The 16,077-nt window shown below is 40.0% G+C and overlaps 1 protein-coding gene across 9 annotated transcripts in view; it reads right to left on the bottom strand.

Moving 5' to 3' along the window:
• Pias2 (protein inhibitor of activated STAT 2) overlaps positions 1-16,077 on the bottom strand; it is an 83,324-nt gene that overhangs the window by 34,817 nt on the left and 32,430 nt on the right. For all 9 annotated transcript variants that reach the window (XM_051163677.1, XM_051163678.1, XM_051163682.1 and 6 more), the window contains exons 3-5: positions 11,575-11,659; positions 5,945-5,995; positions 5,752-5,842 (exon numbers count right to left, since the gene is read on the bottom strand). In XM_051163677.1, the coding sequence (XP_051019634.1) occupies positions 5,752-5,842; positions 5,945-5,995; positions 11,575-11,659 (227 nt within the window). The remainder of the gene's footprint in view (positions 1-5,751; positions 5,843-5,944; positions 5,996-11,574; positions 11,660-16,077) is intronic.

Raw genomic sequence — 16,077 nt, 5'->3', positions numbered from 1 at the left:
TTTAAATTTTTCTATAACCTGGCGATGAGCCAACAAAATTATAAAACACTGTCCTATTTGTTCTTTGTATAATCAAACTCCATTACCTGCTAGAAGTAACCTTAAACTTACCCAAAGAAATGAAATTTAGCAGTACTTCATATAATTGATACCTATTCAGGATTTCAGTTGGCTTCTGCCATGAGTTCTGAAAAGGCTGATTCTGCAGTTACACTTTTATTAGAAGTGATGGGTATCTTAGGGATGCCTTTACAGATTAAACCTGATAATACTCTGAGATATATATCCAGTAAAATGAAACAATTTTTAGATAAGATAACATAAAACATGTCACAGGTATACTTTACAATACTAAAGATCAAACAATTGTAAAATATCCAACTGCTCTTTAAAGGAAATGCTCAGAAAACAAAAGAGGGAACCAGGCATGGTGGCCATGCCTTTAATCCCAGCACTTGGGAGGCAGAGGCAGGTGGATCTTTTTGAGTTCGAGGCCAGCCTGGTCTACAAAGGGAGTCCAGGACAGCCAAGGCTACAAAGAGAAACCCTGTCTCAAAAAACCAAACAAACAAAAAACAAAAGGGGGATATAAGGTTTCCCAGAGATAGACAAAATAATGCTTTATTGAGTTTAATTTTTCAACTCAATGCAGCACAGTTGCTGAAAAACCATAGGACTTTAGAAAGGACTGCTGAATTGAATCAGGCTATAAACTTTAAGAATATGTTAACCTCAGGATGGAAGTCAGGAAATGTATTCTATGGGGAAGAGAATATGCTCTTGTTTCAACAGGAAGCAAAAAGCTGTGAATTTCTTCAAAGTTAATTAAGATTAGATTTGACCAGAGAGACCTCCTGAAAATATTGGCTGCAGACATGATGGAAGAGACCCAGAAGAACAACAAAACAGGTGACATGATTGCTGATCCCCTTACATGGAAATAGCCCAAGAGTCTGGCAGAGATATGAATGTTGTTGCATAGCCAATGAAATCTTAGGTAGTGTTCTCATGCCTTATTATTTATCACTCCTTTATATAGCATGGGTGGAGATCTATATTACAGCTTGATTATAAAGTCCAAATGGACTTATGAAGTTGACAGATGCCTTTCTCCTACTCAAACACAGAGCAGAGAATGACCTTTAACTGATTTTTTGTTTGTGCATACCATAAATTCTATACATGTGTTAATGCAGAAATATACCTAACAATGTTACCTTTAAAAGTGTATGTGTTTCTGGAGCAAAAGGACTAGATACCAATGAAGACAAACCAAGTAGGCCAGGTCATCCAGCCTCAGAGACTACCTCAGCTATTTCTTCTTCAAAACTTTCCCTCCAGGGCAGCTTCAAAACAACTGTTCCAATTGGTCTAGCCTCACAGACTGCTTCAGTCAGGACTTCAATTAAAAACCCTGCACTTTCCTAGTCCAGATGGTCCCAGATTCTGGACAGCATGTGAAACAGCCAGCTCTCCCAGGACCTGGCCAGTTTCCCAGTTTTCCTAGGGTCCCCAAAAGATGCCTTGACCCACAGACAGAAGGAATGAATTTGAAGAACACACCACCTTCAATCCCGAGAGCTGGGTAAATGATTTTTGGTCGTTTGGTGGGTTATGGATGTTTATTGTTGTTGTTTAGGAGGGTTGGTTACAAATTGTTATTGGTCATGGTCAGGGGAGAAACAAAGTAAAGGAAGTAAGATTCAGGGATTTCTTTCTTTCTCTCCTATCAAGTGGGGTGAGGGGTATAGGGATATAAAGATAAAAAAGAAGGGTAGATATTGTATCTCCTTTTAAATTAGAAAAGAAGTCTCGAATATGTTAGGTTGGTATGGATTTTTTAAAAATATTTGTTTATTATGTATACAGCATTCTGCCTGCATGTACACCTGCATGCCAGAAGAGGTCATTAGATCACATTATAGATGGTTGTGATGTACCATGTGGTTGTTGGGAATTGAACTCAGGACTTCTGGAAGCGCAGACAGTGCATTTTTTTTTCTTTTGTTTTTCTAGACAAGGTTTCTCTGTGTAGCCTTGGCTGTCCTAGACTTGCTTTGTAGACCAGGCTGGCCTCGAACTCATAGTCTCAGTGATCTGCCTGCCTCTGCCTCCTGAGTGCTGGGATTAAAGGCGTGGGCCACCACACACCTGGGTGCAGACAGTGCTCTTAACCACTGAGCCATCTCTCCAGCCCAGGTATGGATTTTGTATTGAGAGAAACTTAAGGTTATATTTGCTATACTGTTTATAGATTCAACTCTTATTTAAAGTTCTGTGCATACGCAACTCATTTAAAAATGTAATATAAAGTTCTGGTCCTTAAAACTGTTTAATATATGTAGAGGTGACCTTCACTCATATTTTTTTTTGTTTTTTTCTTAATTAATTTATTCAGATTACAACTCAATTGTTATCCCATCACTTGTATCCTCCCTTTCCTCCCTCCCTCCAACACCTACCCTATTCCCCTCTCCTAGGTCCATGACCAAGGGGTATCTCCTCCCCCACTTTATGGTCACAGGCTATCATGTCTAATCTTGGTAGCCTGCCTATTCTTTCTTTGAGTGCTCCCTGGGGAGGTTGTCAAATTTGGGGCACCAGAGTTCATGTCAGAGTTAGTCCCTGCTCTCCACGGAACTGTGGAGAATGTCCTGTCCATTGGCTAGATCAGAGTAGGGGTTCGATGTTTACTACTTGTATTGTCCTTGGTTAGTGCAACAGTTTGAGCAGACACCCCTGGGCCCTGATCCACTCGTTACAATGTTCTTCTTGTAGGTTTCTAAGATCCTCTGGATCCTTCTATTTCCCCATCTCCTATATTTCTCTTATCAAGAGTCCCAGTAGGATCTCCTCACATCTATTCCAATCTCCTGGTAAGTGAAGACTTTCATGGGACATGCCTTTTGGGCTAGTGCCGAATTATAAATGAGTATATACCATGTGATTCTTTCTGCTTCTGGGTTAACTCACTCAGTATGATCGTTTCTAGTTCCATCCATTTGCCTATAAATTTCTGGATCTCCCTGTGTTTTATATTTGAGTAGTATTCCATAGTGTAAATGGACCACAGTTTCTTTATCCAGTCTTCAACTGAGGGACCCCCATCAGAATGGCTAAGATCAAAAATTCAAGTGACACCACATGCTGGTGAGGATGTGGAGAAAGAGGAACACTCTTTTATTGCTGGTGGGAATGCAAACTTGTACAACCACTTTGGAAATCTATCTAGCGCTTTCTCAGAAAACTGCGAATAGGGCTTCCTCAAGACCCAGCTATTCCACTCCTTGGAATAACCCAGAAAATGCTCCGCCACACAACAAGGACACATGCTCAACTACGTTCATAGCAGCCTTATCATAATAGCCAGAACCTGGAAACAGCCTAAATGTCCCCGAGTTGAAGAATGGATGAAGAAATTGTGGTACATTTACACTATGGAACACTACTCACATTGTATTAAAGTGTGTCTCTTACAGTTTTGGCTGTGAGCCTAGCCTTTAGCGGCTGAGCTATCTGTCCAGCCATAACCTGTGTCTCTGTGTATCTGATAGCTAACTGACGAGCCTGCAGTGCAGTAAATGTTAGCACGCTCTGTCCTGTCATTGCTATTGAGCACTCTCCTCTCTCAGCGCTGTATAAAATTACTGTCTAATTATCTCTGGTTGGTTAATAAAGAAAATGAAGAGCCTATGACCAGGCTGAGGAGACAGTGGGTGGGGCTTCCGCTCCCTCAGTGTGCGTGTTGCGCAGAGAGGTGGAGCTAGCCATGTAGCAGGACATAGTGCCAGGATTAGTTGGATTAAGCTATAAAGCTGGCTAGCAGACTGCTCTAGCTAAAAGGCCTAAGCTTTAAATTATTAAAAAAGCATGTGTGTCATTACTTATACTGCTGGTGAGTGCTATACTCCCTAACCCCATGGTCCCAGACCCTCTCCTCTTCCCCTTTGTCTTCAAAGAACTATCTCAGACTTCAGTATCTCAAACATCTTCTAGAAGAGTCAGTTAATGGTACAGTAGTGCTTACCCTCTATAAAATTCATTAAGCGGGACAGTAGCAGAATTCAGCAGGTATAAAAAGGAGCTTGCCATTAAAGTCTGGTTATATAAGAATTCAATCCCTAGAGCCCATAAAAACATGGAGTGAACTTAGTCCTCAAAATTGCCATCTGACTTCAACACGGTCACCACAGCACTCTTATGCATGCATGCAAACATACACATACACACACACACACACTTTTTTTAAAAAAGCATTTCTAAAAATCCATGGGACAGGGCTATAGAGATGGCTCAGAGGTTAATATCACTGCCTGCTCTTCCAGAGGTCCTGAGTTCAATTCCCAGCAACCACATGGTGGCTCACAACCATCTATAATGTGATCTAATATCCTCTTCTGGTGTGCAAGTATATGTGCAGGATAGATAGATAGATAGATAGATAGATAGATAGATAGATAGATAGATAGATATAAACAGACAGACAAATCTTTCTATAAATTCATGGGACAAATAAAGTTTCAAGTTTCTAAGTCCCATAGCCCACGAATAAGACAAATGATATGCCTAACAACTAAAGAAAGTCAGTTTCCTTGACTACAGTACAGAGGGTAGCCTAGGCCATGAACAGTTATAAGCACTTGGTCCTGGGAGAACCTAGACTCCCCAGACTGCACCGTGACTTGTTCAGCTGCTCAAATGTATATTGTTCACATAATCATTCTAAGTCAAGTCTCAAGCCTACCAGGAAGTCAAACAGTTTCCCTGTCTCTAATAGCTGCTTTTGCTGAAATGGCAATTTGAAATACCATTGGAATCATAGAACACTCAATCACAACAAATATACATGCCCCTCCCCTTTGTTTTAATGCTTAATAAGGAGGCTTCTCCCCCACTTCTGAATTACAGTACTGCTGGCCTTCTATACAACTATACTAATTTAGTGATGTATTCCAGACTTCAGGGGAAACTAACATATAGTACAATTCAACAAGTGAAGTGCTATTTTAAGACCTAAGAATTTGAGGATTCTAGTTATCTTAGGCCAAAACAGGTTGTATATGTTCATATTGTATAAATTCTAGGAGTTGCTTCACTGTTAGGCAACAAGCTATCAATCAAATATTTGCTCCTGGGGCCAAGAGCATCTATCTATCATCAAGGCCAAGCTTTAGAATCCTGGATTCAGTTGCTATTTCTGCTTTCTTTGATGGAATCTTCAGACCAAACCCAGCTAACTCAGAACTTCACCACAACATATTTTGCATGCTCAACTGTCTACGCTTAGCTTAGATATGTGTTGGTAGTTAATCAGGCGCCGTGTATTCTAATGTTAATTGCTGGCCCCAAGATCTGCTTGCTAGTCAGACTGCATTCTCACGCACATCAAGTGATGTTGTGCATCTGACTTTGCTTGCCAACACTCTCTGATTGGTTAATAAAGCTGAAGCGTGTAACAGGGCAGGGGAGAAATGGGTGGTGTTTAGGCTCCCGGGCTTGAGGTCTCAGAGGAACCACGAGGATGGAGGGAGAGAGGAAAAGAAGATACAGAAACAGGAGAGCAAGCTCAAGAGCAGGAAGTTGTCATGGGGCAGTAAGGACCATGAGCACATGGCCATGAGGGCTGGCCTGATACAACCTCTCTAGAGATGGCTAGAATTATTAATCAGTGTCAGGTTGTTACTGTTCCTACCCCTTTCTCAGTGGCTTTTTAAACTTACACAAAAATATGGTGAATACATAGCAACTTACAGGCAAAGGAAAGAGTTTCCCATTTACTTTTATACACAAACTATTGGGATAGTTATCTTCTTGAGGGCAACTGGTCTCTGCCAAGCAAAGTCTGTATTTAAAAAAAAAAAAAAAAAAGTTAGGGCATCAAAACATGCTTACATGTTTTTTAAAAGTACAATGCACATAGCAAGTAGGCAAATATCAAACTCACCGCAGCTGAACTTGAACTGTATAATCTCTCCTGCCCCCTGGCAAAAAATCCCTGTTGGCAAGAGGGGGAAAAAAATGAATAAGAAAGTGCAATAACACTTCACAGAACAGGAGCTGAGGACATGACTCAGTGGGTACTAATTCAGACCTCAAGTACTCATGTTAAAGCCAGGTACTATTTAACAGTGAGCAACTACACCCTGCCTCCCCCAGGCCCTGTACGGGGCAGGATTTATGAGGACAGGACAATCCCTGAGTCCTGCTGCCCAGTCAGTCTAGGCTCACAGAGAGGCCTTGTCCCAATGAACAAGGTAGAGACTACAGAGGAAGACAATCAGCACTGCCCTCCAGTCGCCACTTAAACATGCCAAGAGTGTGGACACAGGTGAGCACGTAGACAGACAGACAGACAGACAGACAGACAGACACACACACACACACACACACACACACACACACACACACACCACTTTGTAAAATGTAAAATGACACTAACCAAACAAACAATGCAATACCTATAACCTCCAGTTAATAAACTTTAGTCATTCTTCATGCCAATTTTAAGGTGTTTTTCTTTTCAGCTCACAGAAACTTCAGTGATACGATATTTGCTTTTATACATAAATATAGTTAACATGAAAAGGAGCATTCTAGGTTCTGAAGGAGTTTAAGGAATTAATCTATATGCTCAGGTGATTCTTCACCTTGACTGAACATGCTAACCATGTGAAGACTTGATTTAATATAAAGTTTTCTCATCAGGTAATATTTACTGGTTTGATCATAGTATCATAGTTTTTTGAGTTGCATGGGTGATTCTAACATAGAAACCTATAGTTACTACATGTCAGTAAGGGCAATTCTGTAACCATGTGTCCAAATACAGACACAGAGCCTTTTATGACTTCTGGACTTTTTAGTCTCAAAATGAAGTCCACACTTAAGAAGAACTGTTTTTTTGTTTGTTTGGTTGGTTTTTTTTTTTTTTTTTGCTTGTTTGTTTGGTTGGTTGGTTTTAGTTTTTCAAGACAGGGTTTCTCTGTGTAGCCTTGGCTGTCCTGGACCCACTTTGTAGACCAGGCTGACCTTGAACTCACAGTGATCTGCCAGCCTCTGCCTCCCAAGTGCTGGGATTAAAGGCGTGTGTCATCACGCTCAGCAAGAACTGTTATTTTTAAGAGATAATAAACACATAGGATGTCAGGACTTGCCTCAGAACTATACAACTAAAATCTGGATTTTAACAAGATCTCCAGCAGCTGGAGAGATGGCCCAGTAGTTAACAGAATAGACAGCTCTTCCAGAGGACCAGAATTCATTTCCCAGCACCCACCTGAAGCTCTGACTGCAGAGAATCCAATACACACATACACATAATTGAGGAAAAAGAGGAAAACAAGACCTCCAGGTGACACGGATGCACATTACAGTTCAGGAAGCATCTGCCTTGTTGGATGTCTTAGGGCTTCTGACCAAAATCAACTTGGGGAGGAAAAGGTTTGTTTGATTACATATCCTGAGTCATAGTCCACTGAGAGAAGTCAAGACAGAAACTGAAACTGGGCAGGAACCTGGAGGCAGGAGCTGATACAGATGGCAGGTAGGAGTGTCACTAATTAAGAAAATGCCCTACACACTTGCCTACAGCCTGATCTTATAACGCTATTTTCTCAGCTGAGGTTTCCTACTCTCAGATGACTATTTTGTGATTAAAAAATAAAAATAAAACCCACAAAAACAAAAACAAACAGACAAGCAAATGAAACCCCTGCCTGCACACATGGCAGTGTGTGCCTGGAATCCCATCACAGATGTATGAAGACTAGGAATACAAGGCTATCCTGCGCTAACCATCAACTTTGGGGCCAACCTGGGTCTATACACCCTGTCTCAAACGAACACTTTATAAATTACAGATATAAAATCTGATAAAAATGAAGTATTGCTCTTAACATTATTCTAAGTGTTGGACTGTACCAGGGAAAATATTACAGCACAGACCAAACCTGAAAAACCTGAAGAAGCACATTTAGACTTCACCTTGCTCACTGTTCCTCATTCTGTAGTTCCCTGGAAAGCACAGGGACTCTCTAATCCCAAATTCAATGACCTTAGGCAAATCATTCAACCTTTCTGTATTCAGTTTCTATACGTGTTAAAGACAGAAATGAATGCACCTACTTCATCCAGTGTGATGATTAAACAGAGTAATCCAAATGCCTGGGTTTAAGACGCTTATACAAAAAGTATCAGCAGTGTCTCCTCTGCTCCTGCTACTTCCCCTTCTTCTAGGAGCCTACATTATCCACAGTCATTTCTTCAAAATATTCCAATACCCTCTACATTACTGATCCCTTCTAAGCAATTTTTGACTAAATTATTCAAACATTCCATTTATTCAAATCAAACAATTCAGTCTTGCCCCTGAAGCTTCACAGATAAAAGTAATATAGTATTTTCCTTAAAGATTCATGCTAGTAGTAGATATACAAAATAAAATGTGACAATTAGTACCCCTCCCCCCCAAAAAAAGGAAGGAAGGGAGAGATGGAAGAAGGAAGAAAGTTAATTTTATTTAAGAGTGCAAGTCACTTTACACAATCAAAATTAGAACCCAGCTTTGTACAAGAACATTTCTGCTAGTGTTTCCTTGAGTCCAGGAATTCTCAACTAGATACATATCAGAACTTTGTGAGGTTGGGGAACAAAACATGACAGAGAAGTGTCAAGAGGTGACCCTGGAAACGCAGAAAGTATACAGCTGCTAGGGAAGAGAGGTCGAAGATGAGAAGCTCAGCCCCAGCTGGCAGGTAACAAAATGGGAATTCTATAAACAAGTCCTACAGGAAAGGTTTTTAAGCACCATAGAGGAAAGAAACCGATTTTAAAATATTATATGGTCACTGGTGGCTGGAGAGACAGCTCAGCAGTTAAAAGTACTGACTCCAGCTTGGTTCCTGACAACCATATAAAGTGGCTTACAACAACTTACAGCTCTATACACGAGTATATGAACAAATACACACACATTCACACATGTACCCAAATAAAAACAAAATTAGTATTTACAAAAAAGATTACATGGCTAGGTAAGAGATGGCTAGAAAACCATTAGAATTAGTTATTATGTGTAAGCAAATATAAGGCCTTCAAAAGAAACTTAAGTATTTCTGGGTGATTTCAGTAAGAATCTGGTAAGATCCAATGACTGAGGGGGTATGAGTGTGCATAAATGAGGGTGATTCTAGGGTGGAGGCCAGGTTTCAGAAGTGTTCCTGGACGGTTGTGACACTAACTCAGGGATAAGGAAAAGGAGAACAGGTTTAACATTAAATGTTTTAACTATGCGACGAAGTAGTAACTGTTATTCCTCAAAGGTAAAACTGCATAGTCAAAATCTACATCTTGAAAATAAAGGAGAGAAATCAATGGCATACTGCAAATAGACATGGTATGCTTAATGAAAAGTACAATAATAGTATGGGTCATCCGATTAGGTAGATTCCACTACTTGAGGGCAATTTATTTTTCAAATTTGTATCCTTTGGCGGGGGGGGGGGGGGGGCGCTGACCAGGTTTCTCTGTTTTAGCCCTGTCCTGGAACTCACTCTGTAGACCAGGCTGGCCTCAAACTCGCAGAGATCCACCTGCCTCTGCCTCCCAAGTGCTGGGATTAAAGGAGTGCACCACCACCGCTTGGCTTCAAATGTGTATCTTTGTTATATGAAGTGCTGTTTGGACTACAGCAGAGAGTCAGCAAATAACATGCTAAGTGAACAAATGACTAGAAATACAAACAGGTAGGTCTGGGGAGAAAACAAGTTCAATTTTAGACATAATCTGTCTCTCTTTTCTCTACTTCCCTCACTCTCCCACCACCCTTCCTCTCCAGGGTCAATGTACAATGAGCTCACTCTGTAGATCAGGCTAGCCTCAAACACAGACATCTATTTATTGTTGCTGGGATTAAACATGTGCATCACCACTCCCAATTAGCAGTTCTTTTTGTTTGTTTGAAAAGCCATGTTGATGGGGCTGGAAAGATGGCTCAGTTGTTAAGAACACTGGCTACTCTTCCAGAGGGTCCCAGTTTCAATTCTCGTTTCAATTCCCAGCATGCATATGGCAGCTTACAACTGCTGGGCAGTGGCGGCAGACGCCTTTAATCCCAGCACTCAGGAGGTGGAGGCAGAGGCAGGTGGATCCCTGTAGGTTTGAGGCCAGCTTGGTCTACAATGCGAGTCCAGGACAGCCAAGGCTACACAGAAAAACCCTGTCTTTTAAAAAAACAAACAAACAAACAAACAAAAAAACCTGTAACTCCTGTCCCAGGGGACCAAGGTCCTCTGCTGGTCTCCCTAGGACTAAATGCACACATTACATAGCACAGAGACATACATTAAGGCAGAACACCAATACATATAAGGCTAAGGCAAGGAGACTGCACCCAAGTTCAAAACCAGTTTGGATTGTACAGTAAGACCTTATCTAAAAAAGGTTAAACACACAACAAAATAAAGTGCCATTAAGTAAGATGACAACAACAACAAAAATGTTTTTAAAATCTAGGATTTAATCTGAAAGACCACTAAAAAAAAAAAAAAATTGAATCACAAAATAAATTACAACCCACAATTTACCTATGAGTCTACAATTATACAAATAAATAAATGAAAGGCCAGTTAATCCTTCCTTACAGAAGACTAACCAAAATAAAAGCTGGAAACTGCCAAGATTCAAGAGGAATACTGAACTATCAATCAGAAGTTTAAGGAAAATAAAATATATGCCAAGTCTCAAAGTATCTCCCTCAAGATATTTACTAATAACAATGGGAAAATATCAGGGACTTTACAGTATAACAGACAGCTGAGCCAAATGATATATTAGCACGACCAAAAGTAAGAACAAAAATATTATGTAGCACATGATATTATTTGAAAAAAAAAAAAAAACCATACAACAAGACATTTTGGCCAAATCTAATCAAGACAAAGCATCTGTGTATGTTCTGGCAAAAGGGTGCCACATGGTGGAAGTAAGTAACCTACTTCCTACAAGCTGTTCCCTGACAGCTACTCAAAAGAAAGTGCATAAGATGACGAATGTCATCAATAAATGAAAAAAACAGTCACTAAGTGAAAGAAAACTAAGTTTCACAATTAAATGTAATTTGGACTGGAGTGCATACACATTTGCACCCACACACTCACACACAACTTTATGAATAATCTTATAAAATCCATTTTAAAAATTTATTTTAGAGCTGCACATTCAAGCAAAATTGTATATTATATAATATTGGTGACAAGCTTTGAAATACTTTATAGATGCAATTAACATTCTTAAAGGAACCCTGAGCTAACAAGCATGGTGTCGTGACACTTTCATGTTGAATAGCTGGGATACATTAAAACAGGAAACAAGTCATGTGTGACACAGCAAATGTGTATGCCATAAGGAAAAGCTTTAGGAAAACAAAACTTATCAACATCTCAATCTTTGACACAACTCTCTAGAATTTTGAAAATAACTTTCTGTTTAAGTTACCTAGTCTATCATATTTTGTTATGACTTTATAAGTCAAACACATAACCTTCAAGAAAAATATATTTGAAACATTCCTCTTACCTTGATATGCATATCTCTCTAACTTGTTGAGGTGTCAAAGCAAAAATAAAAAACTTCTCTTGAAACCGTTGAATACTGCTTTGAACTGAGGAGGGAAAAAAATTTATTCAGTAACAAATAAGCACCTGCAATAACCAGGAATTGTTTGCTAAATCCTGAAATGCTCAAGGTTAAATGTAATTAATACTCTAAATTCCAGGACTGTATGGAGTTGCATTCATCTATGATCTGAGTACAGTTATCCAAATGAGCCTAATTTTAAATACTTAACCATTCAGTATTCTAAAACATTAACTATACTGTAATGTTAGAATATAAAAGAAAGCATTCAAGATGACACTTTACTCTGGACTATCTCATGAAAGTCAAAAATATTTCCTCAAAGCATTACAATCCAAGAAATACTGGAGGATAGCTCTGGCTGCTTTGCAAGATGACCCGGATTCAATTGCTAGTACCACATGACAACTCACAACCGTCTGTAACTCCAGCTCCAGGATTCTGACAACTTTACACAGTTACACATGCACACAAAACATCAATACACATAAATACTAAATAATAATAAAATATATAAATGTTTTAGTATCTTTGTTGTTTATTTCAGTGATTTACATTACTCAGAGCATACAAAAGAAAATCCAAATTTTCACAGCTCTAGGTCAATCTGATAAATAGTAATTATTGCTTACAAAAGATGACCTAGCTAGCGGAAGGTTGGCGGAGACGGCGGTGGGGGGAGGGGTGGCGGCGGTGGCGGTGCATGCCTTTAATCCCAGCACTTGGGAGGCAGAGGCAGATCTCTTTGAGTTCAAGGCCAGCCTGGTCTATAGAGCGAGTCCAGGACAGGCAGAGCTGTTACACAGAGAAACCCTGTCTTGAAAAAATCAAAACAAAACAAACAAACAAACCAAAAATATGACCTAGTCATAATTACCTGGTAAAGTTATTCTGGTAAACTATATTACTAAAAGTTGAAATGCACTGATAATATCAAGAACTGTAACACATTAATACTGATGAATTATTCAATCTTATTCTAATGCTTATTACAGGCACAGGCCTGTCATCTTGGCACTCAAAAAGGTAAGGCAAGGGGATCATGAGTTTGAAGCCAGCGTGGCTATATACAATGAGTCCAATGCTACAAAGACCGTGTCCTAAAAAGTAGGAGCTTACTGACACACAGGGCGGGAGAGTACACCATAAAGCACTGCACCATCACCCAAGAACAAGCAAAAGTAACTCCTGTATCCAAGATCGTGAACAAGATAGCTAAATATATACTGTCAAAAGACATTGTTTTTCAATCACACCAAATCAAGAAAACTACTAACTCCTTGAGTAAAAATCAAGGGCACTTTATTGCAGAATTACGCTTCATATAAGTATAATGCTAATTCCTATTTTTTCAGACTATCTTTAAAATAAGGAAAGAGAGGGGTTGTTAAGGTAAAGATCTAGGGCTGGAGAGATGAGTCAGAGGTTAAGAGCACTCGCTGCTCTTCCAAAGGTCCTAAGTTCAATTCCCAGCAGCCACATGATGGCTCATAGCTATCTATAATGAGATCTGGTGCCCTCTTCTGGCCTGCAGGCATACATGCAGGCAGAACACTGTATACATAATAAATAAAGCTAAAAATGAAGATCTATACAGGAAGCAGTTTCACATTAGATGACAACTATAGGATAAAACAAAGTAAGTCTTTCCACTTCCTCAGCTCCTACTTGCTCCTGCATCCCCTTCCTCCTTGTTTGGTTTCCACTTTCCTCTGTTAATGGCTAAGTTACGCACACTATCTTAACTATCAAATTTAATATAAAAACCTATATTGTGAGATTACAAGTGACCACAAAGCGGCTGGGGCTATATAGCTCAGCACTAGAATGCTTGGCTAGTACACACCAGACCCTAGACCCAATCCCTAGCACAAACCAAGCAACCAAGTAAATACACAGTGTTGCATGAGTACTGTTTCTTTAGCCATAAATCTGAAAATATTGAACACAAGTACAGAGTGCCCCAAAAAGAACATAGCAAAAATATGGCACACACACACAAATAAAATTCACATAAAACTTCTAAGTCTTCTCTTTCCCAACTTTTTATAACTGTAACACACGTGAAAACAGGAAATAAACAGATAAATGTTTAGTTCTGGTAGTTTGCATTAAGTCCTTGCAGAAGGAAGGAAGGAAGGAAAGAAATGAGAGGTCTGGAAAGATGGTTCAGTAGTTAAAGAGTACTTGATGTTCTTATAAAGGACCAAAGTTAGACTTTTTTGGGGGTGGGGGTGGTTTTTTCGAGACAGGGCTTCTCTGTGTAGCCTTGGCTGTCCTAGACTCACTTTGTAGACCAGGATGGCCCCAAACTCTCAGAGATCCTCCTGTCTCTGCCTCCCTGAGTGATGGGATTACAGGCATGCACCACAGCACCCAGCTCAAAGTTAAGACTTTTTACCACCCAAACAGGTGGATGGCAACCACCTGTAACTCTAGTTCCAGAAGGTCTAAAATCCTGACTTTGAGGATACCAAGATGCACTCTAAATAAACAAACAAACAAAAATCTGGGTAGTATTTCATAATGTAAATGGACCACAGTTTGTTTATCCACTCTTTGAGTGAGGACATCTAGGTTGTTTCCAGGGTCTGGCTATTACAAATGAGGCTGCTATGAGCATGGTTGAGCACATATCCTTGTGTGGTGAAGCATCTTTTGGGTATATTCCAAGGAGTAAAATAGCTGGGTCTTGAGGTAGCCGTAGTCCCAGTTTTCTGAGAAAGCGCCAGATAGACTAATTTCCGAAGTGGTTGTCCAAGTTTGCACTCCCATCAGCAATGGAGGAGTGTTCCCTTTCTCCACATCCTCGCCAGCATGTGGTGTCGCTTGGTTTTTTATCTTAGCCATTCCAACGGGTGTAAGATGGAATCTGAGTCATTTTGATTTGCATTTCTCTTATGACTAAAGACACTGAGCATTTCTTTAAGTTTCTCAGCCATTAGATATTCCTGTTGAGAATTCTGTTTAATTCTGAGCCCCATTTCTTAAATGGGTTATTAGGTTTGGTGGTATTTAATTTCTTGAGCTCTTTATATATCTTGGATATTAGTCCTTTATCAGATGTAGGGTTAGTGAAGATCTTTTCCCAGCCTGTAGGCTGTTGTTTTGTTCTGTTGGCAGTGTCTTGTGCCTTACATAAGCTTCTCAGCCTCATGAGGTCCCATTTATTAATTGTCGACCTTAGAGCCTGGGCTGTTGGTGTTCTGTTCATGAAGTTGTCTCCTGTGCCAAAAAGGAAGTCTTGAAATTTGCAGGCAAATGGATAGAACTAGGAATGATCATTCTGAATGAGTTAACCCAGACCCAGAAAGATACACATGGTATATACTCACTTATAACTGGACACTAGCCCTGAATGTCTTCACTTAGCAGGAGCTTGGGATAGATGCTGGGACTTCCTAGTGGGACTGCAGGTAAGAGAGGTATGGGAAAATGAGGAAATAGAAGGATCTAGAGGGTTCTAGAAACCTACAAGAAGACCATTAAGGCTGGCGGATCCAGAGGTGTTGGGGGGGGGGGAGGTTGCTCAAACTACTGTACAAACCAAGGACAATGCATGAAGTAAACCTAGAACCCCTATTCAGATCTAGCCAATGGACAGCACATTCTCCACAGTTGTGTGGAGAGCAGGGACTGACTAACATGAGCTCTGGTGTCCCCTATTTGACTACTTCCCCTTGGTGGGGAGGCCTGGTAAAACTCAGAGAAGAGTAAGCAGGCTACCTGGATGAGACCTGATAGGCTGTGATCATATGGTGGGGGAGGAGGTCCCCTTCTGTCACAGACCTAGGGGAGAGGAATAGGATGAAAAAAGGAGGGAGGGGGGAATGGGAAGATACAAGTGAGCAGATGACAATTGAGATGTAATCTGAATAAATTACTTTAAAAAAAAAATAAGTACATGGGGGTGGGAGGGAGATGTCAATGAGAAGGGCCTTGGAAGAGTTGGAAGGAAAAGACTGGGGAGAAGATTTGGTCAAAATATACTGCATACATGCATAAAATTTTTAAATATATATTAAATGAATTCAGACATGCCTGGGCCAGGCATGATGGTACACACACTTTCAATCCCAGTACACAGAAGGCAGAGGCAGGTGGATATCTGTGAGTTCAAGGCCAGTCTGGAATATATAGACTACCAAGTTAGCCAGGGTGACATAGTAAAACCCTGTCTCAAAATAAGTAAAATAAGTGAAATATTTCAAGGAAAAAAGCTACAGTTTGACATATACTGCACCCACTTTATAATAATGACTCTGGCTTGTAAAGTATTTAGGTAAAAAGTTAGCATTTTAGCAAACCTGTTAAATATTAATAAAATATGAGGTCTGTTAAGCCATCCCTTCACCCTCTGGAAGTATTATATTGACACCCTGTAGTAAGCTGGCTTGTATTTTGGTCATGATTGCTCTTTATTATTGTCCTGGTAAAACAACT

The sequence above is a fragment of the Acomys russatus genome, chromosome 20 (assembly GCF_903995435.1).
Source record: "Acomys russatus chromosome 20, mAcoRus1.1, whole genome shotgun sequence".
NCBI classification, from domain to species: Eukaryota; Metazoa; Chordata; class Mammalia; order Rodentia; family Muridae; genus Acomys; species Acomys russatus.
Note: the sequence above shows the minus strand (reverse complement) of the source record. Positions and strands in the feature narration are given on the sequence as shown.